Raw genomic sequence first — 27,512 nt, 5'->3', positions numbered from 1 at the left:
GTCTAACATCTTTCTGCTTTCTCGAACATTTCACACTTGCCGACTGACTCTCGTTCCGCAGCGGCCCGGGATTAACGCGCTGCTGCAATATTGATTTATGTCCGCATAACACCTCTCCGGCTCTATATATTACACCACATTCAGCAGTCATCTATTCAATCAAATCTAATATTACACTGCCTCTCCACACAGCTGTCTAATAGCATTTAACTCACAGTTTGATTCCTGCATTCCCTGATGTACTTCAAACGCTTGCCTTCAATATCCTTCATTCGTTTCTACTATGCCAAGATGAAGTCTTTTGAAAAGCATGGAGGATGAATGAGCATGTCTGTGCGTGTGTGTGTGTGTGTGTGTGTGTGTGTGTGTGTGTGTGTGTGTGTGTGTGTGTGTGTGTGTGTGTGTCTGTGTGTGTGTGTCTGTGTGTGAGAGAAGACAGGATTAGCTGTGGCCTAAGGCTTAAGGTATGGAGTGGAGTGTATTTTAGAAGCTTCTAAATTAGCTGGGAAATGGGATTTTGAGACAATGGACTGGAAAAAACTCAAATAAAAGGATGCACTCGCAGCACTCCTTCATTTGCCTCTGATGCGCTCTCGCTTTTTCTCAGTCTCTTTATTTGCCTTTGTTTCTCCCTCTTCATCTCCTCTCTCTCCCTCTGCTTTTCTACCTCATTCATTTCTTCTTCTCTTTTTGCATCTCACCTTCTGTTTTTCTCAGCCACTGTCTCTCTCTGCCCACCCTCCTCCTGGTCCGTCTCACCTTCTCTGTCCATATTCCAGTTGACAGTGATGATGTAAGAACGTGAGTGTAAACAGTAGTATGAGGCTAACCTCTCTTTGACCCACTTAAAACGGAAATCCCCCCGAGTACACAAACACACGCTCACAAAAACGCAAATACACACAAACACACACACACTCTGCAGACTCATATGCCTGAATAAATATTGGACTTGGGTCAGCAGCCACTTTTCTCTTCTCAATTCACTGAGCGAGTAACTGTCACATGCACATTTTTTTGCCTGTGAACCAAACTGTGTGTGTGTGTGTGTGTCTGTGTATGTGTGTGAAACACTTGTCCACCACATATCTCCTCTGTTTCTCCTCCTCCCACCCCTCCTCTTTTCTTCCTTCCCTGGGTCTTTATTTACCTGTGGAGGTGTGTACTTGTGTCTCTGCTTCAAACAAAACACTTCCGACCGTGTAATATAAGCCTGATGTTTGGCGCGCATCCAGCGATGAACACAGGGGGGGCTGTGCAGACAAACACAGTGCTCGCCTTGGGCCCTGACGAGGAAACTCACATGGCTTTTTGTTTCTAAAAGTTGTTTCCGATCTTTGCTGCAGTCCTGTTGTGTCTCTCAGCACTCGCCACTTATGGAATGGTGTGTGATTCACTGATTGAACCACATCTTGGTGAACAGGGTTTCCCCCCTGGCTTCGAGACATGGTTTGGGGTTTTTTGGTTATGATCCGAATGAGGAGGCTCTTTTGTAAAGATTATGACTTGATGTTCCATTTATGTTCCGTTTTGTGTTCAAATATTTTCTGTGTGGTTATTATTCTAAATCAAAAATGAAAAAATGCATAGTTTAGCCTTGTTTTATCTAAGATCAAGATCTACTTTACCACATAGACCTTAGAAAACACACTCAACACTCAAACAAAGCAGTCATCAAACACATATTAAAACAATCACTGAAATTATTACCAAGTATAATTCTAAAGTCTCTAAAAGGAATTACTACCTTCTATTTTCCTTAATTTGAAAATAAGGATCACCTGATTCATGAATTTCACACAAGAACTGGCATCGGGTTGAAATTATTGATGATATCACATAAATGTCTGTAAATCTTATTTTCTTCAGTATCCGGTTACATTTTATATTTACTTCTTAGTGCACCAGTAGAATTTTCATAAATTAGTATCTGCATCATGTGTTACTCCACGTTTCAACAAACAGTGGAAGTAAGATGCTAGCAAACTGATGATGATGTTTAAGAAAATTCAACTTGTGATAAACTATTATGCTAAATTAATTGAGCAGCAGAAGACAGAATGATCTTTCATATTGGCACATATGAAACAGATAAACACGAACATGTTGAGGTTTGTTTCTTAACGCAGCACATTGCAGGACCAGATTTAAAAGGGAGTCATGACTTCACGGTGGGTGCAGCTTGACTAACTTAATGCTATAAAATGGTACTAAACCGAACTCTGACATTTCAAGAAAAATTAGGATTTTTTCCTGTAATTTTTAGAATTAGTGCTTCGGTGATTTAACTGGCTAATAATTGAAACTTGGATTTGAAGGCACTACTCTAGGGCATCTGAGGTCATTACATTTTCTTAATAATAGATGACTGAATACATTAACTTTTTATCTCTGTGTGTGCAGCTCTTAAAACTGCATGCAAACGGTGTGTGTGTACAGAGTATCTGCAGGTTTTGCATGTACATAAGAATTTAACTTGATATAAGATTTCTTGAAGAATCTAGAAAAGGAGTGAAATGGTATCATTCACCCCAGAGGTACAAATTGTGTCACATTTAATGCTCTAATAATAGATCCATTTCACATGATACATCTCTTGCTGTGAAGGATAATCTTCTGCTATAAAATTATATCACCTAGCTGACAGGAATATTGCCCACCTACTACAGTATAATCACACAACAGATAAAAAATCTAACTGTGGGGAAAAAATGGATTTCAAAAGTAAAAACCTGAGGACACCCACACAGGAAATGTGTGTGTGCGTGCGTGTGGCTTTGTGTATGTTGTGTTTGGTTGTGTGCGCAAGCACTCGCGTGTGATCTCTCGCCGCGTCTCGCCGATCAGTTATCGCTAATCCTTCCACTCAGAGCTCTTTAACAAGTTGCCATTGTGCTGCCGACGCTTAACATGATGGAGGAACGACCTCCGTGGTGAATGAAAAGAAGAGGGAGAGGGAAGGAGGGAGAGATACAGAGGGAGGGAGAGGGCAACACCTCCGACAATGGGGAGAAAATTGGTTTACACTAGATAGGCTTGTGATTACAGAGGGAAAGAAAATGACTTAGATTGAACAATACAACTGTGTGTGTGTGTGTGTGTATGTGTATGTGCGTGCTTGTGTGTGTCTGTCTGTATATTCTGAGGATTAGTGGGTGGTTAGGCCCGGATTTGGGTAAAATGAATTGTCGGGTATGGTGTGCTGATGGGTGCTTGTTTGGATGTTTTTCAGTCTCCATGTACATCTGTGTGTGCGTGTGTTTGTGTGTGTTTGTGTGTGTTTGTGTGTGTGTGTGTGTGTGTGTGTGTGTCAAAGTCTGCTCCAAGCAAACATTAATGTGAACAAAAAACAAGCTTTATAAGCAGACAAAAAAATCACATGATGCAAAATACTGCAGCACCAAAATAAGTTGCCTAACAAAGACCTCATAGGTCGAAACAGTGTCTTAATAAAACATTTTCAATTCAGTTTGTAAACATAACGTACGTGTAAACTGCTTTTATTTGACTAATTTATCTACATATTGGAAGGGTCTGTAAATTCTGTCCTTTTAATTTATTGATCAAAGACTCCCTGTGTTTCTCTCTCTCTCTCTCTCTTTTTTTTAAGGAGGCCCAGCAGGAGAGCTACAACACCCGGGGTCCTGCTCCAGGGAATTCTGGGAAGGCCAACAATGAGGATGGTGTCTCCCAGGACCGCCCCTCCAGTCTGCCGGTGAGTGACAGACAGTTCTGACCACCGATAAGCACAGAACATTGCTGAATGCTGCTCGTACAGTTGAATAACAGCACTTTATCATACATCTCAGGATTAAAGAAAGGAGTTGTTTGTTGTAGCAAGCATCATAGAAACATTAGCTCCTTTGTTTTCCTTAATTTCTTGAATTTCTGGCATACTGTCTAATTTTCAGTTGAAAGCCTCTCTGTCCAATCAAATGGCTCCGTTTGTCCTGTGACCCGCCTCATTTTGACTGCTCATATCAGAGCGTATGTCTGTGTTTTTACTGCCGCCAATGCGAATCCAAAAAGGCCACACGAAATAGCCTGTGATCTCAGCATCACGCACTCACTCACTCACACACACACACACACACACACACACACACACACACACACACACACACACACACACACACACACACACACACACACACACACACACACATTCCCACATGCACAAAGAAGCACATGCACACACACACAGACATTCCCACTAAACGCATGCAGTCACACATGCGAACCCTCACGCATTGCCTCTTGGCATTTGGGCGAGCTAAAAATCGTTAAGCAGGTTGCCTGGAGGAGGAGTAATTGAGAAGAAATTGTGAGGCCATGGCTGATCTATGAGGGGAGAGAGAGAGAGATGTGGGCTGCTCCATTTTTTTGGGGGCTAAACTAATCGCTTTTTTACTCTCTATCATTTCTCCCCCTTCCAGCTCCACAGCACTTTCAAGAATAGAATAAATAGACATTTGCAAAAGTTGCAAATATTGGCACCGCTTGAGGTGTGTGCCGTTTAATTTACCCGACACTTTGGAACAGCCTCAGGAGTAGAAGAATAAACTGCAAGAAAAGCTAAATCAAGTGTATGAACTGAAATGAAATCATGATATGTTCCCTGCACTGATACTTTAAAAGTCTATGTGCCTGGTCATCTTTCAACAAACACTGACGGCTGACTTTTCTTTCTCTTCAAATCACTGGCTGATTTATCCGTCAGTTTTCCAACCGGTTCTTCCACTTCCACGTTCACACACTCTTTCTTTCTCTGTTTTGTTTTTTTCCCTGCATAACATACTGCTAATAGTATGTCATCTGCTTTATCTTGGCATTTCTCCATTTTCTTTCATTTTCATTCACCCACTCTTTGTCGTCCCCCCCACCCCCCATTCCCTTGCCTCCTCTGTATTTTAGTCTAAAGCAGCATCATGAAAGCCCCCCCCTCCCCTCTCGTGCTGTAATGAGAAATGGCCTTGATGTATCAGTGTGTGAATCCATAGTGAGAGAGCAAGGCGAGGCGAGGAGCCACTGCAGTCACAGGGGCCGATCTATTTGAACCAGCACCACTATCACCCCATATTCCCTCACCGCTTTAATCCTGGCGTTTTACCCCTTGGGTTCTCCGTGTGTTTTCACATCCCATCCAAAGCGCGTGGCTCGCAGAGATCCTAATCGGCGGCAAGTTTTGATGAGAGCGAGAGAGACACACACAGAGAGGGAGAGAGGGCGCGATGGATCGACGGACGGGGAGAGAAAGAGAGAGAGAGAGAGGAGAGAGAAATTGCTCAGCGTTTGCCAGGCTCTTCCAGCAAGCTGTCACGGCAGAGATGTAACCGTTTTTTTATTTTTTTCTCTCTCCCCCTCTTTCTTTTTCACTCTCTTGCCGGCGTTTGATGTCAGATCTAAAGCTGCTGTCATCTTTTTTCCCCCTTTCTCTCTGTCAGGAGGGAGGGAGCGCGGGTCGGCAAAGTGTCATGTTGTTGTTTTGGGACGAGGCTCCTGTGTGATGTGGCGGGATTTTTGAAGGGAGACCAAAGGGAAAAAGTGCTTTAGTAACTTATCACAAATGCAACTCACAGTGGCCCTCGGTTCTTTAAAAATATAATGTATTGGAAATTTGGCATGCCTGGTGTTCCATGGAATTGTAAAGTAACTGTATTGTTATTGCTCTAATTACACGAAGACATAGAGTAGTTTCCATGTAGCATTAGCGCTGATGCTAATGTTCATGGCATGTGCTTAAGCCTTGCATTAGGATTGAATTTTGTAGCTTTTATGCCACAGTGGTTTTTATTGTTCATAAATGAGTGAGTTAATGGTGTTTTGCATTGAATATATTTTTAACAGCTTTATCTGCTGAAAGGAGCTTTGTCTCCTGGTACTCTGTTACAGCAGTCGACAACAGCTTTTCCATTTTAAAGTTACATTTGCATTCACAACCTGATTTTTAAAAATAGGTTGCATTAACACCACAGTATTCTTCCTGCCGTTTATCCGGACTCTAGAGATTTGCTGTTCTAGCTGAGCCTGTTCCTCCAGTTCCACACAACAGTGAAGACAACAGCTAGTGCAAAGATTGTCTATTGCGAAGATGAACTACTCGATAGTGAAACTTAATGAAATGAATGGTGTTGTCAGTAGCCTCCTTATTTTTCTCCTCCTTTTACATCACACAGAGATTAAGAACAAAACTAAAATGTGAGGGTTACATGATGTTTGACATAGCATTTAGATTTTCAGTCAGCACTGCTTCACTTGCACAGAAACGTGTCTCTTTTACACTACTGTGGATATTTTCACCTGTTTTGAAAAAAATCTCCATCCAGATGAGAACACAAAAATAAAAGACTACAGATGCTTAAAAAAGCAATCCGGGCAAGGAGGTGGCGATAAAGTCTAGTAATCAGTAAAATACCGGAGAAGAACGCTGTGGCCTAATACTGGGTAAGGCCAATTCCTGTGAATACTGACTAAGTGGTGCACTACTGCAAAATGTAGCTCCAAACGTGTAATTAGACCTAGCAGTGCCAGAGAAACTTGTACATCGCCACCATTGTTGTTGTTGTTTCTGACACATGCTCATTACACAAAACAACAGTGGGCATACGCAAAGTAAGCTATGACATCACACTCTGTTTTACGTTTGCGTGCACAAGGATACAGAGAAAACCAGAGTTTTTAAAAATCAGCACTTTAAAAGAGGATTTTAAATAGGCTACTGTTTGCATGTTGACAAGCGGCCAGATGAGAAAGTTTGTATTTTAAAATATCCACATTAGCGTGGACAGTGCGTTTAAGGGATGATGTTTCTCACCAATTGCTTTTGCCATGTGTGGCAATTGCGGGTCAATAAAAGGTGACGTGTCATGTAGGTTACTGAGGGGGTGTTGCAGAGCGGGACAGCTTGATTGGCACAGGATGACATGTTGACTGCTGCCTTGTTATTTCCTGCTGTGTGTGGCGGACAGGCATCCAGAAACAGAAGAAGAGTGAGAGCTGTGTTTTCTCTCTGTAGCACCCTCAGCCCGTTGCATCTCTTTGCCCATAGCGTCACTAAGCCGAGCCAGTTCTTCCAGTGCCACAGTTAGGTGAGGAGCCAGGGATTTCACTGCCCCCCCCCCGTTCCAGTCACTACATGTTCCCTGCTCTCCGGCACTCCCCTGACAGCCTGCCAAGCTGCCGCACAGCCTCCCATCCTCTGGGACATGGGAGAGGATGGCCAGCCATGTGGAAAGACAGAGAGAGAGAGAGAGAGAGAGAGAGAGAGCGCTGAGGGTGGGAGTGTGAGGTGAGGAAGAGCTGGGGGTGCATGGTGAAGAGCAGGATGAGAAAGAGAATGACTAAGAGGTAGAGAGAGAGAAAGAGAGAGAGGGCGTGAAGCGGTGAAGTGAAACATGGTTATCTTTTTGTCACTTGTTCAGGGTGAGGGATGTTGAATTCAGGGGCTATGGGGTTCTGGCAGCGGCATGTTATTCTCACGCACACGCAAGCACGCACACACACACATACACACACACAGACAAAATATTCTTGTATGTCTTTCAGTGCTCATTTGCCCCTCCTTGACTTATTTTCCATCAGACAAAAGGGAAAATTCAGAAACACCATCTTCCTCACTTTCTCTTTCCCTCTCACTCCTGTCCACCTTGCCCTCCTCTGTTTTCCTGAGTGTTAGGTCATGAAAGATTGACAGGGCACAGCTGGAGAGGCCTGCTCCCCTCCCCTCCCCTCCGCTCTGCTCTCTCCCTCTCTCAGTGCAACCACACACTCACAATCAAACAGGCTCCTTTGCTCACAAACACACACTCATCACACACTTTGATACACACTCTGTCCTCTGTGAGCCGTTTTCTCACACTAAGCATGTGTGTGTGTGTGTGTGTGTGTGTGTGTGTGTGTGTGTGTGTGTGTGTGTGTGTGTGTGTGTGTGTGTGTGTGTGTGTGTGTGTGTGTGTGTGTGTGTGTGTGTGTGTGTGTGTGTGTGTGTGTGTGTGTGTGTGTGCGTGCTCTATCAGAGCATGTCAGTCAGGCTGCCCTTACAGTATGTGCTCTCACTTTGGTTCCCCCCACTTCTGTGTTTTATTTTAGAGTCCCCAGGCAGGCAGACAGGCCAACAGGCAGCACAGAGTAATGTCATCCAGCAGGGTTAGATTCAACCTCCACATTAGTGCACGGGGGAGGAGAGGAAAAAGGAGGCAGGAGAGGAATGGAGTGAAGGGGGGAGAGAGGGAGGGTGGAAAATGGCGTGGGAGGAAAAAGGAAAGAGGGAGAGAAATGGAAAGACAAATATATCTTTAACATACATCAGAATGTGGTTTGAATAGTTTAGATGCAAACTATTCAACATATATTTTAAGAAACCATTCAAATTACATTGAAAATGCTCCAGCAGTCAGGGCCATTTTTCTTATAGGAGCATAATGTCTGTTTGTATTTTTGTATGTGTTTATGTGAGATATATACTTTAGCAGCATGTGGAGATAGAAAGGAATGGAAGGTGGGGGAGAGAGGGAGGCAGTGAGACTCAGAGACGAGATGTTCTCTGGACCCTGCTGCCTATTCTTAGAACAGTCAGCAGCACTGAAGGCCACAACAGCTCCCTGCCACTGCTACGAGCTCACAGAGGCTCTGAGAAATGCTAATCTGAAGCCAGTTTCACACTGTGAGGTATACAGGGGGAATGCCCACGGTCACGCAAGCCTCAAACTTGGAGACCTGTTAGCTTGAATATGAATAAGAGTGACTGATTCATATCCGTAAGACCTCATATCTTACTGTATAATTTGAGATTTTTGCATCAAACTGGTTCTCGACTCAGTGTTTTCACCACAGACCCAGATATCATGACACAGCGAGTCAGACGACCCTGGGCTTCATCTAAAATGCAGACGGGCTATTTTTCCGCTTGTATGCCGGCCTGTTTTCGTTTGCCTCTCATGAATCATTTAGCACACACACACAGTTTCATGTACACGCATGTTTTTTTTTTGATCCTCAAGAGCCAGGAACATGTGTTTTTGCTGGGGCTGTACCATTTGTTCCCCTACGGCTTGAAAACACAGACGCACAGGAAGGTGAATTGAAAGCGGGGAAATTTCCCTGGGTCTTTCATGTTTGTACATCATCAACATGCCCTTGAAACAGAAAATTCACCTGTGATAATACCCTGAAATATAAATATAATGAATCCATAGATGTGTTTTCTTCTGTTTCAGCAGTTGTGTTTCCAGTTATTTGTAGCAACGTTAATATATTTGAACATCAGACAGGGATTAAAGTTCTTAATTGCTACCATGGATTATTTTCAGTTAGATTACCGATAGAGAATAAAATGATTTTAACTTTAGAGTACAAAACCAAAAACTGATTCATAGCATATAATCTATCTTTTCGTCGTCATTTTCAGGTTGTTCATCTAATTTTACGTCATAACACGTCATGTCAGTAGGTGACGGTAATTAGCAGTCACTCGTAACTGGAATTAAAGGGCATGATGCTGTTGTAGCTTATAAACCAATTCAGTGCTGAAAGAGAAACTCACTACGTTAACTCATTGCGCTTAACAAACTTTGCAGGTTTCTATATGGATTTTGACCTAGCATTGGCTAGTTAGCCAGTAGGCCACTGACACATGTAAAATGTTGTGTATATCTTGTTTCTCTGTGAATTCAAGAGGGGCAATCTGTTTGAAATGCTTTAGTTAAGGCTAATTTGTTCAGTTAAAGTTTTTCAATTAGTTACATTAACTCGACATAAGGGATTGCTGGAAGTGTCAACTTACCAGCTTGTTGTCCTTATGTTTCTGTTCATTCATCTGTTTGGAACATAGACTCTGCTCATGTCTCCCAGTATCTTAACTTGGCGGATGCTAATAATGTCCATTCATAATTGTGAACTTGAGAATAGACCTAAGAAATTTTTTTCAGAAAGAGCTGTAAGGAAAGAATGTGAGTCAAAGCAAGTAAACTTGAAATTCAAGATACATTATCCAATGCTGGCAGTTGTTACATTTCTATATAAGCTAACCAGGATTTGTCCAGGTGGGCTGGTGGACAAGTTTGTTAATGTGTGTTAACTTTCTAGAGTAATAGAAAAGTAGCTTGCAAATGATGAACCCAAAAACCCTTGAGATTCACTGCCCCACAAGCAGAAAGTCCCTTCAACATATCTGTGTCTTGTAGCAAGACAACCTGTGCTAGATTAATTAGGTTGGTTAAACCTCCATGTTGCCTAGCATCTGCACTACTGAAGTGTCCTTTAGCAGGACACAGGATCTGCACCGGCACTTCTTTGCAGCTGACACTGCACTCAGCCCCTGAGGAAGAGAGACACACCAAAAGAGAATTCCCCTATGGGGATCAATAAAATCTTTTTTGCCTGAAGGCTTTTAGTTGTATCTTATGGCAAAGATTTGATGGCTACACACTGTTCCACCTACTGGGAACTATGCTGGGTAGTGTAGGTTGTTAAAGCAAACTGGTAACACAAGGCTGAACAGCAGTGGTACAGAGACAGCAAGAGTAGTCTGGGGGTTCTTCGGCTGTGGGGGAGGCCATGTTTATACCCAACCACCCCTGACAGGCAGGCTGACAGAAGCCTCACACACCGGAGTGAAGGGGAGATAGGAGGACTATGTTGTGTGGGTGTGTGTGGGTGTTTATGTGTGTGTGAAAGCACTCCATGGACCATGGGCCATGGACCACATTCACACACTTACCTACACCTATGCTTAGACTTGCGTACCCCCTCGGTGTGTGACAGGCTCTGTCATCTCAGAGTGAGGGGGAAATGGAGAGGGATGAACTTGGTTAAGAAAACACCAGTCCGGTTCCACTGGCGCCTGTCCACCAGCCTCTCCTACAGAGGAAGAGGGGGAGATAAAGGAGGAGGAGGTGGAGGAGAGGGAGCGAGGACTAACCCTAGAAGGAGAAAAATGTTTCCCCTCTTTTTTTATATATATCTTTTGCCCATCAGTTCTCTTTCTCCGGCTGGTGTTTTCTGTCAAAGCTTATTTCTTCTAACAGACTAGTTCAGATTCAGGACAAAGGAGGACAGAGGAGGAGGCAGCTCATGGCTGTTGGTTTCCATTAATACAGCAGCACACGCACACGCGCACGCACGCACAAACACACACACACACACTCACAGATCTGAATTTCAATGACAAGAAGGATTCTGCATAAACATCTTGTAAAAATGGATGATATAAATGGAAAGTAGATGACTATGTGTGTACGTGGGGTAAGTGTGTGTTGATATATATATATATACATAGCTTCTGTATAACTGTTAATATCTGAGGCAACAATAAGCCAATTGTGCGCTGTTTTTACTTTTTGTTGTTAGGGGCACAAAATACACAGAAACACGGTGACCCTGTGTGAACATAAAGGCTAAATCAGGAAATGAACATGATATTGCTGCGTGTTATACCAGGTGCTGCACCCTGTGCCGTTCTTAAAATGCGATGAGGATCATGGATACTTGATTTGCTTCTGATAAGAACACCCATATTGATTTCAGAACACCAAACAGATCAAGTGCACGCTTGATCCATCGATTTCATTTCCACCAGACGTTAATGCCAGATATGCCCGTCTGGCTCTAAGCCCTCCATTATAAATGGTGATTTTCTCTTACTACATTAATATTTAAATTAACTGTTAAAAATCTTTCAAATGTTATTGAGCCAATTTGAACAGAAGATTGGAAACATCTATTTTATATTCATTAATAGTCCCGGATGTGGGGGGGGCCTTCTCTTGTCAAATTATTCTTCTGTACATGAATCTGGAATAATTTTTCTTCCTTGCTGAATAATAATCTGGACTGAAGTAACAAATATTTGAAGCTGAGTCATCTTTGCTGCAGCTGATAGGGTTTTGTTTCTTTTCACAATCTACCTTTTCTCCTGCTCATTTTTTCACTGTTGACTGTAGCAGAGAGAAAAAGAACGAAGAGTTGGGAAGAATCTGTAAATTACTGCATCATCTCCCTCCTTCCTCTTCCTCCTTATCTCCCTCCACTTTCCTTCCCCTTCTCCCTTATTTAGCATCCCTCCTCCCCCTGTCAAGCCCCCTCCTCCATCTACTCCCCCGTGCCCTAGCTTCAGTCAGACACATCTAACCTTTCTGGGTTTATTTTTATGTCTGGTCCTGGATGCCTGGCCTCCCAGCAGGCTGGCCAGGCAGGGGAGTGAGGGAGGGAGGAAGGAAGGAAGGAGCCAGCTGAGGAATGAAGGAGAATTAAAGTGCAGTAACTAAAGGAGGGATGGAGGGGGAAAGGAGCCGTCATGAGGAGGAATGTTCTGTCATCACCATGGCTCCCTCTGGCTGCTGGGAGGCTGAAATTACATCTGACTTTGAAGTTAGGGGCAGCAACACCACCAGCGTTGCTATAGTGACAGGAAGAGGGTGCGCGTGTGTACATGTGTGTACGTGTGTGTGTCTATAAACTCCTTGGGAGGTTTATTATGCATGATCCTCACTGTGACTAGTCCTGATGGCATTACAGTTGCTGTTAATAATCTACTCTCATAAGATACCTGTGCTTTAAACACAACAACACACATGAACGTATCTGTGCACTCATGCTAAGATGCATTCGCTTGCACACACACACACGACCCATTTCACAGCTGGATTCAAACTTCACGTCGTGCCTTTTAAAGATTAAGATAAAGTTATTCCTCTTATTATCTTTGAGAAGGGTTAGCTGGCTGCACACTGTGCTAGTAGGCAAATGCGAACACATGCACACGCAGACACACACGCAGAGATGTTCAGATTGCAGATAGTTGTGTTTTGGTTGTTTGAGCTGCTAATATTCCACTGAGTCCTGGAATATTTATGGCTCTTGTTTAATCAAACTGTGAGTGAGGAGAGGAGCAATTTCAAAGTTAATATTTACAGATGGATAGATGGATGGAAAGAAAGATAGATAGATGTTTTATAATCACAAAGACGATGGATAGATAGGTCGATGTTTTATAATCACAAAGAGGAAGGGAGGGAGGAATAGAAGAGACGTATATGGAGAGGAGGGATGGAAAAGGTGAAAATAATGTTCCATTAATGCAGAGCCAGGCTCTCACTGAGGGCCCAGCACCAATCTGCATCTCCCTACAGTCTGCCTGCTATACATTTTTCATGAACGCTGAGCGAGAATTAGCGACGGATTGCTCCTTCAAATCGCTTCTCCGTGGTCAGGGCCAGATGGAGAGAGAGAGAGAGAGAGAGAAAGAGGGGAGGAGAGAAGGGTGAGAGTGAAAGAGGGAGAGAGCAGTGAATAAATGAGGAAAGGTGAAATTGAAAGGGACGATAGTATTTCACATATGTGCCTTCCCTATACAATATACAAAACCGGGTCGTATATGCATTGTCCTATATATGTATAAATGTATATGTATTGATAATGGAGCTCTGTCATGTGTCTAATGTGACTTTGTACTGGTGAGTTTTCTATTGTTTCTATAGAGTATTGTCCAAGAAAAACAGTTAGTTAACAACACAACAATACACTGAATGTGAGAAGATGTATCGTATATGACAGTACACACTACATACACACTTTGTTGACGTCATGTAACATTTTAAAACTTGAACTTGAAACTTGAAAGATCTTTATTGTCATTTACATATACATCTTATGTTCAGGACCTAAATCCTGCACAGGAAGTTTTTTCGTGTTTTTGTATTTGGAGTGGATACTTTCAGTCTACACTGAGAAACACAGTGTCACTCACAAAATTGCTAACTTTACCAACATAAAAATACTAAAACTGACACGAAATCAATACGCAAAGTGATAGAATTAACTTGTCTCCTGATGCAACTTTTTAAAGTGCCTGTATCCTTTTAGTTGCTAAAGGTCACTTTATACTTCTGCAGCTAATCAAAGCTATAGGCATGGCAAAGCCGCCTGCCCTCTGCTGTAGCCTGACATGCACCTCATCCTTATCTCTTACACCTCATGCACCTCATCCTTATCTTTACCCTTCTATTGTCTTAATCAGTTCTGTTGTCGTACACATCATGTCCTCCGACGTCTCTTTTCTGCACTTTAGTTATTTCAGTACACGTAACTGTTGTTCAGCATTTATTAATTCCAACTTCAAAATGATCCATTCAGTTTCAGTGGCCCCATGAAATCCCACCACCAACTGGTGTTTTGGGGTAGTAATTGCAGAGGGACACAGACACACCAGCAGAATAATGACAGCGAAGGCTTAATACTACACACCAGTATAAAGTACGCCTAATATAAGTCAAGAAAGCTGCAAACAAAAAGCATGTCCTTGCCTAATATACTAGATTTCTGACATACATTTGATGTCTCTAAGCTGAAACAACCCTCTTGTCGTAAACAGTCATTTATTTTTATTCTTGGCAAAACTCCTCCAAAGACACAGAAGATATTATACAAATGTTTGACAAGATGAGTAGCTGTTCCCGTGACTAGTAACCTGACCTTTATGTATAAAGGCGGCAAAGTGCTCCTTTAATTTGTTGATAATGTGGTATTTTCCTCTCCTCTCCTTTCCTTTCCCCTCCTCTCCTCCTCCCACCATATATTTCCTCTCCTTGGCCTGTGCTCCATATAACTCTGACCCCAATCTTAGCTAGCTCTGTCCACTCCAATATAGCCCACTTTCATTTTCTGCAGGTGGCCTTGCGCTGCCATTATAGACCCTCTCTGACCGGCTGACTGGTTTACTGAGTACTTCTCTCTATTTTCTCTAAAGAACAATTTTTGGGGCAGTGGATGTCATTTGTAGGTGTGCGATTGCACCTACAAATGTATAGCAGAATTAATATTTGATGTGCCATAACTCGACTTTTTGGACCTGAGTCATTTCTTCTTTTTTTTTTTTTTCGCATTTGATCTCCATTATTATAAGACGTACACCATAATTATTCTAAGTGTGTTTTATGTTCAGATTGGTGTATGTCCGACCAACTATGTGCATGTTTTAATCTCATTCTTCTTTTGCTGTCCACTGCTACATTATTACTGCTAACCTTTATAGAATGTACCCAATAAGGTGTGTGTATCTGTATCGATGATAAAAGAAAAGAAACAAGTCTTTGACAGAGGGAAAAGATGTTATGTTGTGTGTATGTGTGTGTGTATGCACACGTGCACGTGTCTATGATTGCTGCTGTAATCTGCTCTCTCCTGCCAGCCACAGTTATTACAGTTGTCGATATGGTGCTCAGGGCTTTATAGACACAAGCAACAAGACTCAGTCTGGACGCCCGCCAGAGTGTGTATGTTTGTGTGCCAAAGCGCTTTATATTTGTTTGTGCCCTTGTGGAGCACATGTGTGCGCATGATCCTTTGCTCTATGTGTATGTAATTGAGCTCTCCTCTCATAAAAGGCCTATTCAACAGTGTGTTAATTGCTTATGTTACAAATTGTTAGTCCCTACAGTGTACATGATACGTATAGTGTGAGTGTTTATTTTATCCCTGTGTGTATGTTGGTGAGTGTGCATGTGGGGAGGTTTACCTTGACTAAAGATTTAGTTCCTTAATGTTAATAGCAGAAAAGGAGCGTAAAGAAAAAGAGGGAAAAGCTTCAGTTTGAGGAAGGTGTTGTAGGAGATTCAAAAGTGGTTTTCAGACATGAGCTCTGGAAAATATCCAGAAAATGTTGTGATGCCTTTCACATGAAGAACGCAGCAGGAGATTGTCTCATGAGTTTACAGCAACAGGGACATTTCTGGAGGATTTATGCTCGGGGAGGCACCTGGGAAGTGCATGCAGGAGGCAGGAGGTGATATTCATATCTTATATACAATACATATACATATACATTTCCAACTGAGTCTCTGCCGTCCATGCAACGTGTTTGATGATTTTAGCTTTGGCCCTTGTCATCAAAGGCTCTCGAATCTTTTTATCTTTCCAAGTTAGCAAAGGAGTCAGACATTTTCGTTCTCACATACATTCTCAGGAAAATCTGTAGACTTCAGTTTATGACTGAAAGCAGGAGAATAGAGATAGCCAGAGACATAAGGAGGAAGGGAAAGGGAGGCGAGGGAGAGGGATTTTTGGCCCGGCAAGGAAAGCAGGGAAGGAAGGTGGCATTGAGGAGTGGAGGGATTTTCTCCTGGTGGCATTCAGCCCTGACTGATGCCTGTTGTTCAGTCCACTTCTGCTGTTTGCTGTCCTGCCAGTGTGATTACTATCAGAGCTTGGCAGAGGGCTACAATGGGACTGAAACAATGCTTGTGTAACATTTGCTTTTGTAACACTGTCATACATGCATAAGCACACGCAGAAAGACACACACCACAAGGGTCGCCGATTGCCCATTTTCCCAGTCGCGCTGCTCTTTTGGAAGTGTTCGACCATCTGTCAGAATTGGCCAAATGATTAAACAAATCTTCCCTCTCTCTCTCTCTCTCTCTCTCTCTCTCTCTCTCTCTCTCTCTCTCTCTCTCTGTGCATGAGTGCGTATTTGTGTTTGTGTGCCAACAATGTGATTGGGTTCTCTGCACATATGGACAACCTGTGACCTGGAGGAGGCAAAAAAAACTGTGTGTGTGTGTGTGTGTGTGTGTGTGTGTGTGTGTGTGTGTGTGTGTGTGTGTGTGTGTGTGTGTGTGTGTGTGTGTGTGTGTGTGTATTTTTTCTTTTGTTTTACTGACATCAAACCCAACATCTCTAGATGGATGTACCACACTGAAAATTAAGAAACAATACCCCCCCATTCAGAGGAAACATCTTGTTTTTAATGGATTCTTTATGAGCTCCAATTTTTTTGGGACATGTTTCTGTGTGTTCGGAGTGAGGTTTACTTGTTATAATTGATTCTTATTAAGTTTTAATTCTCGTCTCTCTATGGACTGAGCACATTTTAATTGTTATAATTATTTAATTATGTATTCAGGGCCCCTGAGCCCACATTATCCATAAAAACCCAGTGGAACCTTTTGGAAAGTATGCAGAGGCCCATCTGAAACAAATAACTCTTGACCTCATTGTTCAGTATCAGTAGAGACAAAAGCAGACATGTTATGAGAAGATGAAAAACAATGTTCAAACAATAATTGTCCTTGTAATTTAGTCTTTACATTTTCTCCCACTGTGTTTATACTGTCGCTACATAGCCAACATCAGCATTAACCGATGTTAGCCATCGATCTTCATTCCTTTACTCGCCAAGAGCTTTCTCCAGTGGTGGGAAGGCACGCCAGTGTTACCTACAGTTTTGCTTCTGTTTCTTTTATGTCTTTGCTGCTACATAGAAGAAAGCACTATCTTTAACATGTCAAAGATTAACATCACTATCCCAATGCCTTACCTACTGGTTTTCTGAGCTCTCCAAAGCTTAGCTGGTAGCTAAACTTTGAAGTTTGCTCCTTTTAGAAAGGATGTTCTTTTATAAAGCTGCCGATATGTAAGCCAGCTAGCTAGCAAGCCATGTTAAATGTGATTGCATAATATAAGGCAATAATGTGCAACACATTACAAACATGGCAATCTTCACTCGCATATCTGGAGATTCACAACGTCTCATTAGTTATATTATTTGTAGATAATTATTTACACAACTTCAAAAGACTCACCTTGAGTCCTCACACAACTTAAACTATTATTATCATCATCAATATTATTATACATTTTTTACCCCTCCAGTGGGGCCACTCAGCCAAAGTGGATCTGGGTCTTTATCCAGGCAAATACCAAATTAATCAGAAGATCAGTTTTGACATTGCAGGTTTTCACATGCACAAACACATAGAAACTCAGTTGGGTTAATTTTGTCTTGTGATAGCTTCGCATAATATTTGGGCTAATGGTGTTGCCTTGTGCTTGCTCCCAGGTAGGCGCATCCATTAGCAGCCATATTACTGCCACATAACTGCTTATTGGTTGGTGGGAAAAAATTACCATGGAGCCAGGACAAGAAGAGAAAGAGTGAGAGACAGAGAGAGGGAGAGGGACTGACTGACTTTGTGTGTGAGAGAGGGAGAGAGAGATAGAAAAGATGACAGAAAAGAGATGAAGAAAGCTGTCTCAGGCAGGGCCTCTGAATTGAGTTACAGCTTTTATGATTTGTCGTCTCTCAAGTCTTTTTCTCTCTCTTCTTTTTCATTTCTTGTTTTCACCCCCCTCTCTTTCACCTTCAGGGCTTCGGGAGGTTTTTATCTTTCTAATGAGCCGTTGATTCTTTTTCTTCTTCTTCTTTTTGTTGTTACCTCATTCGTTCTGGATGGAAGGCAATATTTGTCATACTGTCAAGCCAGTGTTCGCATCTAGCGCACGTGTGTGTCTTTGTTTGGAGACTACACCAAAGCTTAGTGGTTTAAAGTGGTTGGTGTTGGTGGTAGAGGCGGTTGCAGGGGTCGGAGTAGTTTGGCACGTTGGCCAGGTCACCATGTTTTACTCGCAGGCTCACCAATATGCAGCACAGTGGGCAGTTTGCACTTGACTTGATTGCTTTAATTGGTTGGAAACAGTTGCAACACGCACGCACGCACACACACACACACACACACACACACACACACACACACACACACACACACACACAGTATTATAACAGTTTCTGCCGTGCAACGTCGGCTCCGAATGTATTGTTGTTGTGATATTTTGTCTAGCAATGTGGGACTGCACTCTTCAGTTCAACTTTGCATGAGTCATTGTGCTCCTACACACTCATATGCATATTCAGTAAACACATACTCATGCACACAGACACACACACACACACAGACAGTTTGGAGTAGGAAGAAGTTTAAAGGTGATTCTCTGTTATGAGCAAAATGTATAAATATGTATAAGACAGACTGTAATGTGTGCTGTCTCTCTCTCTCTCACACACACACACACACACACACACAAATTAACTCTCTGGTGTGTTTATGTCAGTCTCAGTATATGTGTATCAGTGACTGAAGGTAACTCAGCATGCTTGTGCTTACTTGCTGGCTTGGCTTGGGTCGCACGAGTGGATATGTGTGTGCGTGTCCCCGCGTGCACGTTAAAATGATGTGGAAATCAAATTCACCTTGAAGTGTCCTTCTCTTTCCCCTCGCCCTGTATTTTTTGCCTTCATTTCTGCTTTGAACACACTGCAGCACACAGTTCAAAGCGAAACAGCCGCTTGTGTGTGTGTTTGTTAGGAATGACAGCAGGGTTTGAGATGGAAAGAGAGAAAGACCCCCCCCCCCACAACCCCTTCCTTCCCCTTCAAAGAGCAGCCAGGCTTAGAGGAGCACTCGTCCTTCTCCAATCAACCCCCTCCCCAATTAAAACCAACCCGAGACGGAGGAGCAGGGGCAGGGACGGAGAGGATGAGACAAGGTCATCACAGGGAAGGTGACAGGAGGAGAGGGGATGGAGTGAAACAACTCAGGATGGAGAGAGTATGGCGAAGACAGTTTTCATTTCAGTTTGAATTTGGGCCTCTGTGACCTTTCACCTTCTTGTTGCTGTTCAGGACAGATAGAATAACCGGGTGGGCAAACAACGAAGGTGGGAACCTTTTAACAGTGCTCCATTTTCCAAAGTGAATTTTTACAATCATTCATTGCCTCCCTCTTTGAGCTCAAGTCGAACATGTTGTGGTTAATGTTATTTTTGGAGCCTTTTAGTTAGATCTACATTATGAGTGTGAAGTGTGTGTGTGTGAATGTGTGTGCTTATCTGGACATATCTATGTTTTTTTATTTGTAGCTTTTTAGAACTCTGAAAAGTGCATTGATTGTTTTTGCTGGGTGATTATGCATCTGAATTTTAGCCTAAGTAAATATACTGTACTTACTTATTACACACACACACACGCACATACTCCTGCACCAAGACTCAGGATCCTTAGCATTTGACCTAAAGGTCACCTTATGGCAGCAGTTGTCAGCTATGGATTAACACTTGATATCACAGTTGACTTTTGCACAGGATAATCAAACATGATTAATATATCCAGCACTCCTTGTTCGACTCTTGGGTGTCAGGGAAGACCTGAGAAAATTAAACTTCAGAGAGAACGGAAAGAAGGAAGCAAAAGACGGATGAATGTGGTGTGTGAGAAAGAGAGGGAAAATAAAATAAACAAGTTTTTCTTGGGCATCAAAGAAAGAAATCAAGAAAGGTTGAGAGGGTGGAATGAAAGGGGAAGAAAATCATGTCTGAGTTATAGTTTTACACATCATAGAGAGAAAAGCCAGACGAGAGAGAAAAGGACATTTGGACTGCAAGAGAAGAAATATTCAGATGGAGATTGTTGTCTCCCATCTCTCCTCTTCTGTCTTTCTCTCCCTCCCTCATCCCTCCTGGGTCCCACAGAGGCTGGTTTAAGACAAGGAAACAGCAGGCCACAAGAGAGAAAAGGTCATGTCGCCTTCCTCGTCCTCCCTGCTTCCTCATATTTCCTCTGCAATAACTTCCAGTTTTTAAATTTTTTGCTGCAACTTGGTGTGAGAATAAAGAAGTGTTTCCAGTGATAGACGGAATAGGAAGTTCTGAATCTTTACTCTGAAGGTCCATTCGCACACAGTGGTTAGTGTATAGGTTTGCTTGAGGACCCCTTTATTATCACAGCTTCTGTCCTAAATGAAAAGACTTTGGTTTGAAAGAGATACTCTCACTTACCTGTCTCTGCAAGATCATGCAGAGCCAAGTCAAAAATAAATTCAGCTTTTGCCAGCTGTTTGTTCCATGTAGTTTTATAAAATCTCTCAAAATGTATGTATTTTTTTTTCTCCATTTTCTTCTTCCCTCTTGCCTCTGTATCTTTCTATTTCTCCTCATCCCTCCTTCCTCTGCTGTCGTTTTCTCACCCTTTTTTTCATCCTGATCTATTATTTCCTTTCGACCTCATTCCCTCTTATTTCCTGTCCTCCTCCTCTCCTCCTCCTCTTCTCTAGGAGGCCTCTCCCTTTTGGAGGCTGCAGTCTCCAAAAGGTCAGTCCCAGCTGACATTTTCTGCGGAACATCATTGATTTCCGCCTGGCATGTTGCGATTGGCTAGCCAGAACTGTTTCCATTTCCCACCAATCCCCTTTAACCAGGAAGCCAGCCAGCCAGCTGACCCATGGGTCAGCCAGCTCCAAATAGCTTTTCTCTGGTGCACTACAGCCTTTATATTTCTCCCCCGTCTGTCTGCACACCTCCCTGCAGGCTGAGGAATGAGGGAGAGGAGAGAAGGATGGATGAAGGGGAAGGATTAAGGCTTGAAATGGAAGTTTACGAGGCCACTGGCTCTCATACTGTGGTTCATGGGCTCTCACAGGTGCTTGATGTGGCTCCAGAGGGCCCCTGGCAAAACTAGGAGTTATTTAATTTTACTTACCGAACTGTAATTCTCTAGAAATCCTTATTCTGTGAATATTTTTTTTCTACATACAGTACAGAAAATGAAACCCCTCTAATAAGATGCCATCAGTCTCCATGTGGTTTATCGTGGGAAAATAGTATCAGACAGGGTTTTGTGGCCCCTCAGGCTGAGAGCGTGATGCCGTACTTCAATACATCATTTAAATGGTGTGTGCATATATGCATGGGAAGTTCTGGTGTGTCTCTGTTTGTTTTTTTTCCTGTTTGTTTCTGTTCCTCTCCTTTTCACTAATTATATTTAAGTTTTAGATATAAAAGTGTTAGCTATGTGGATTTAGTTTGTTGCTGAAGGAAAACTCAGCAGAGATGGTACTTCATGGTTTGATCCTTGCTCTGTTGGATTGAACTTGTATCTTTTATCACACAAGACGAACATTTATCCACACAAAAGTCAAACATTGATACTTTTAGAAGGTGTTTTGAGTCCAGACGACATTCGGCTTATCCCTATTAGCAGGAATCTGCATGTGAATTTAGATCAATTAAAAAGCCGATGCATTTCGGTTAATGTGTTTCGCCTTTTTTGTTCTCCACACAGACTGTTTACCTGCAGGCAACCGTATCCCACTTAAACATGATTGGTCCAACTGGAAATGGAAACCAGAAGGCTTCCTGCCTCAAAATCTTGTCCCTCGCCGAGAGATGCTGCATATTCACATGCAGAATCTGTTTATGGAGATTACACCAACATGAGATAGTTAAGGAGATATACGTGGAAATCACAGAACCTGTGTTGTTTAGCTGGGATTGTTGTATGAGAAAAAATGGAAAGTTACTCCAGTTGTACACGTGTGTAGTCCATCGCTGTTCTATCCAAAGTAATTGAAAGAATGTAGACTCATTTAATGTGGGGTATAATAATAAACAGCAATATGGCCTCTGGTGTTGCGATGGTGCCACCAAAGGTTGAAATCCAACAATGAGATCAAAATAACAACATACGCCATAGGGTCCTTGTTTCAAGTTTAAATTCTGCTTCAAGCAATATATTCCCTGAACTGTTTAAGGATATGAGACATCTTAGCACAGAATAAAATATTCTTGAGACGTGTATCTGCAAATTAACATTTTAACACAATTCACTCCTTATTCCTCTGTTGTAAAACAAGCCCGTTTCTGCTGCATACTTGATGACACGGTAAACAAGTTTCAACTGTACAAAAAGTCAAAGGGACAGATGAGAATATCTTTTCCTTATGTGCCTCTGAATATTCACTGCTTGTGTACACCCTGGCTGATGCATGCACACAGTTTTGCATAACACATATCAGGGCATTATACCTTTCTCTCTGTCTGCCTCTCTATCCGTCTGTGTTGTCTTCCTCCTGCCCCTCCTGCCTCCGCCACTTCCTCCTCCTGCAGAAAACACCGTCCTCGTGAGACAGCAGTGGCGGCGCTGGTAGAAAATGTCCGTACGCAACAGCATAAACAAAGAGGCAGACAGCTCTCGGTCTTTCTCTGTGATGTGATAATGTGTTCCCCGCGCTGTTTTTGTTCTCATGCTAATGAAGTGGACCGCATCGGTAATCACTTTCAAACCCTCAGCCAGGGAAAAAAAGTAGAAACGGCAAAACAAAGGCCGGAACAAAAGGATGCTGTGCTGTTGTGAGTGTGTGGAAGTGGCTGTGTGTTTCGAGTGGGCTTTGTGTGTGTTTTCTGTAATTGTGCGAACCCACTGCTGCACTGCAGACCACCACAACTGGCTGCAGGGGGAGGTCAGAGGTCACTGGATTCAGCTGATGACAAAAAAAAAAAAAATTTAAATGGAGCAGAGCAAAGTCCTTGTTTATCAGTCGCAGTGGTGGTGATTAATTTTGATTATTAATGGAATGAACACTTTCAGAAAACTCTTCATTCTCACCTACTTGTCTGACACAGCTGCTTTCAGACATATGACATTACCTGTAGCGTCTGTATGTGAGGATGCAAATCACCGAATCAGAGGCTCTGGTCATTCTCTGGAGTTTTTCCTGCCACCCCCCTTGTAAGAACTCAGCATAATGTCAGAGTGAGAATACGACGGGAGATTATCCGGATTCAAGTGCCTCCTGCATTCTCTACCTTGGCGCCACCCCTCACCTGAATGTTGTGGAGATTTTCCTATTATTTTGAACGTGTCTGATCCAGACAATCTCCTTCTTCGTTCTTAACATGTGAAAGGCAAAGTCCGCAGAAAGTCCAGTCCCATTTTCTCGACATTTTCCCGAGTCTATAAAATGGCATTTTTTCCCATCATGCCTTTCATTCTGCTGCAGAGGTTTTCCACTTAAATCCTTAGAAAACCTCTTTTGTGTGATCTTGTATGTGCTAATATAAAGATGCACTGACTGTCACATCACTTCTCGTTCATAAACCTGCTCATATTTGTCTGTTTGTTCTAGAAGTCCTCATCCTGCAATGAGCTGCTGCAGACGCAGCCTCACTTTACTTTGTCTACCGCCGAGAAATAAACTTAAAAGTCCAGTCAGAGTCGCTCAACAGCTGCTGTTACAGACAGAAAACTCACTTTAACTTCACTTCAAAAAAACAATACTATGCTGTCTACCTGTCTGAAGTTTGTATTTATTCTGCAGAGGGATTTATTACTTGATCGTTCGTTGATAACTGCAATATTGTAAAATCAGGGTGGCCTACCCTCTGACCTCTTTAGTGCCAGTCATTACATCTAGGACTTGATGTCTGCTCTTCCAGTTTCTATAAATGCTCAAAATATAAAGAAATAATTGAAGCAGGTTTAGCACAATCTCGCCAGCACCATAAATTATAACAACAGATGCAATTGCTAAAACATGTTTTAGCCATAAAGCCCGTCTCAGCAGATGAAGGGAGGAATCTAAACTTTCATTTCCTGCTTGGTTTCTCTCTATATATTAATGGCTCCTCTCCTCCTCCTCCTCCTCTTTCATCTCATCTGGGCTTTTTCTTTTTTCAAGTCTGCTCTTGTTTTCCTCCGGGCTGACAGAGTTTAGGCCGTAAAGCTGAAATGCTACCTCCTGAGAGGTGTTTATTTACTGGAGACACTGGAAATTAGCATGTTCCATACAGCAAGGTACAATTAGAAAGCACATTGTTGTCAGAGATTTAGCCCGAACCTGTGTCACTCTGCTGTTTTCTCCCGTGTTCATGGTTTGATGTGTGCTGGTTCTGCATGTACGTGTTCACCTATCTGCCTGTGCGCGTGTGTGTGTATGTGTGTCAGCCCTCTTGGCGGAAGACATTAGGCCGCAGTAACAAGCTATTGATTGGACTGGGCGTGAGGCTGCTGCTGATCTCTCTTGGAAACGCTTAAACAGGGAACAAGATGCACACATGCACTAAAGGAGTGAATACAAAATACATTAAACAATGCACCAAAACCGCATTTCTTTTTTTGTTTTGTTCTCCCTGTGGACATCTTTCTCAGTGATGTTTTCGTGCTGCATCTATCTTTAGGACTTTAATAGGAAATTATGGAATTTTCTATGGAGGGAGTGGACTTTCTTTTCTCGTCTGTTGTGGTTATTGGTGCTACGGCTCTTAAAAGTCGAGCTCACGACTGTTCGACATCAGGATAGTGTCTGTATCAGTGATTAGTTATAGAGGAACACCATGTGGACATACATTTGTAATAAAATGCCAAATTTTGAAGCTACTGCCAAAAATGTATATGTATATATATATATATTGATCAAGGTTTTTATTACCATTTCTATTTCAAAGCACATTTCAATTTTACCTGCAGAGACAAATGTGACTCTCACTCTCACTTTCTCTCACACACGCACACATGCACACACACCTGCTCTTGCTGCTGGCATGTTGTTGGCGTCCCAGAGGTAATAAGATTGAGCGTGTTGCTGACTGTTCTACAACAGCTTAAATATCTTGACTGTCTCAAGTAGTGTCTGTGCGTGTGCGCGTGTGTGTATGCATGCATATGTTGGTGTGTATGTACAGGAGATGCGCCTCTGTGTATGTGTTATCACCTGCCAGCTCAGTTGCTTTGACATCACTCTGATCTCTGTGATAGGCCTTAACAACAGGAGCATATATGATCACCCCCCTCACACACACAAACACACATACGCGCACACAAACGAGTGCAGATGAAAGACTAGACGTCTGGATTATAGAGGAGGTAACATGACAAGGCTGTTATCTACAATGCTCTTTATGAATATCACGAGATGGTCTTTAGGATAGCTGGTGCTGGCTTTGATGATCGTTGTGTTACTGGAATGACATTTTGGCAGTTGTGTACCCTCGACATAATGCAGTAAGCTCAAACTCACACGTACACACGCACAATCGCAAATGTGGGGATTTTCATGCAAGCTGTCATCTTCTCTCTCACATTCTTGCACAGACAGGGAGAGCGTCCCGCTTTATCTCTTGCTATTTTCCTCACTACACTTTTATTTTACACACGAATACACACAGTATCCAGATCAGTGTTGTAAGTTATGGGAAGCTGACAGAGGTTTGTGAGTTCGACCTGTATTAAGCCTCTTTTACAATCTACCGGAAAGGTACAAACGTAAAAAGCAGACCAACTGGAGGCTCAAATCAGCTCTGTAATGGGGCAGATTTTTGGAGGAGAGTAAGAAAGCAATTAAGAGGAGGCAGAATGCCTTCCCCCTCCGCTTTCTTCTTTCTGTTTATTTCTGATGGCTTTATGCCGCTAAACACAAACTGATATGAGTTTTGCTCATAAGTGAACTTGGCTCTTTCCTCTTCAGGGCCGATTCTGCTCTTTGACCACTCATTGTTCAGTTATATATATTTATATATTAGTTAGTTTTAATATTAAATGCAGTATGTCCCAGAGTTTTCTACTTGTTTAAAAATGCAGTTTTGTAAAAGTCTCCTCTGCTTCACCATGAATCAAATTCTGGTGGGGACACACTCAAGTTATTAGTTATTAATCTACTTTTGAGCCTCCTCTATTAAACTGTATTCTTGGTATAAAAAAGTCTAATTGAAAAACATCACTGTATTTTTAAGCAGAGCTTTGACATGTTGCTGTTTTTCTGACCTTGAAATATGCTTTGCTTTTCGGTGTCCTATTTTCATATCAAGTGCAGTATGCATGCAGCTATGTGTCAGCCAGTCAGTATACATCCCTTGTAATAATTTGACATATAGCCTTTTTTTCCACATCTACTAAGCTATGTGATAGACATGTATTAGAAATTGTTTCACCATCTGTAGGTAACTTAAATATTGTACTCACCTAGTTAATTGCTGAGATGTGGAGTCTGGTAATCAATACCAAAACAAAGGGTTCGGAAACATGAGCAGTCGGATGATCACAGGTTTTAAACAAACCTCTATGTTAATCATTTAGAAAAGAAAGGAAGGTCAGTGTTCTAATTATGAAGTTATAACTGATATAAATGATGGCGAACAATTCAGAAGAACAATTCAGTATTGTCCTGTAATATATATTGTATAATCGTCTTTTTAAAAGCCTCTCTTTTATGGTGCAAGGAATCAAGTTCCCTCAAAAGATTGTTTAAGATAAAAAGTTACTTCCTCCTACAGACACCTATCAACTCTGCACTGGTTTATTAAAAAGGTGCACAAGGACCTTTCCCGTGACCTTGAGTAAGGTCCTGCCATCTTTCATTTCCTCCAGAAAGAAAGGTCCTTGTCACTGAAATGCCAATCTGTTTAATAAGACAATGCAGAGGTGATAGGTGTGTGCAGGAATTAACTTTTTTAATTAAAAAACTATTTTGATATCAACAAAACCTGCTGTGTATATCCCTTTATCATAGAATTAGACACTTTTTATTTCAAATATATCAGAATTCCTAGAAAATACACATGTGCCCTTAGATGTGCAACATGTCATTCATCAGCTGCTTTTTAGTTTTTTGTATTATGTTTGCATGTGTGAATCAGTTTGAACATCTGAAATACCATTTGTATTTTAATCATAGTATTTATTTGTGTATGAGAATATCACATGTATGTACATCCAGTAGGCCAAATCCGCGTGTGTGTGTGTAAAATACACCAAAGCTGACTTCAAAATGGGAGATGAAGGATTTCTCTGAGCTCAATTTGGAGAAACAGAGAGATAGAGAATGGGGGATACAGCGAGAGCATCAGCGGAAAGAAAACAAGAAAGTGGATAAAAAGGAGAGGAAAACTGCCAGGCTGTTTGGTCCCACCTGTCT

General features: G+C 42.2%; 1 protein-coding gene across 1 annotated transcript in view; it reads left to right on the top strand.

Annotated features, from left to right (window-relative positions):
* LOC118116366 (AT-rich interactive domain-containing protein 1B) overlaps positions 1 to 27,512 on the top strand; it is a 176,153-nt gene that overhangs the window by 54,918 nt on the left and 93,723 nt on the right. The window contains exon 5 of the mRNA XM_035168042.2: positions 3,611 to 3,715. Within this exon, the coding sequence (XP_035023933.2) occupies positions 3,611 to 3,715 (105 nt within the window). The remainder of the gene's footprint in view (positions 1 to 3,610; positions 3,716 to 27,512) is intronic.

This window comes from Hippoglossus stenolepis, chromosome 10 (genome assembly GCF_022539355.2).
Source record: "Hippoglossus stenolepis isolate QCI-W04-F060 chromosome 10, HSTE1.2, whole genome shotgun sequence".
In the NCBI taxonomy this organism is placed as follows: Eukaryota; Metazoa; Chordata; class Actinopteri; order Pleuronectiformes; family Pleuronectidae; genus Hippoglossus; species Hippoglossus stenolepis.
Note: the sequence above shows the minus strand (reverse complement) of the source record. Positions and strands in the feature narration are given on the sequence as shown.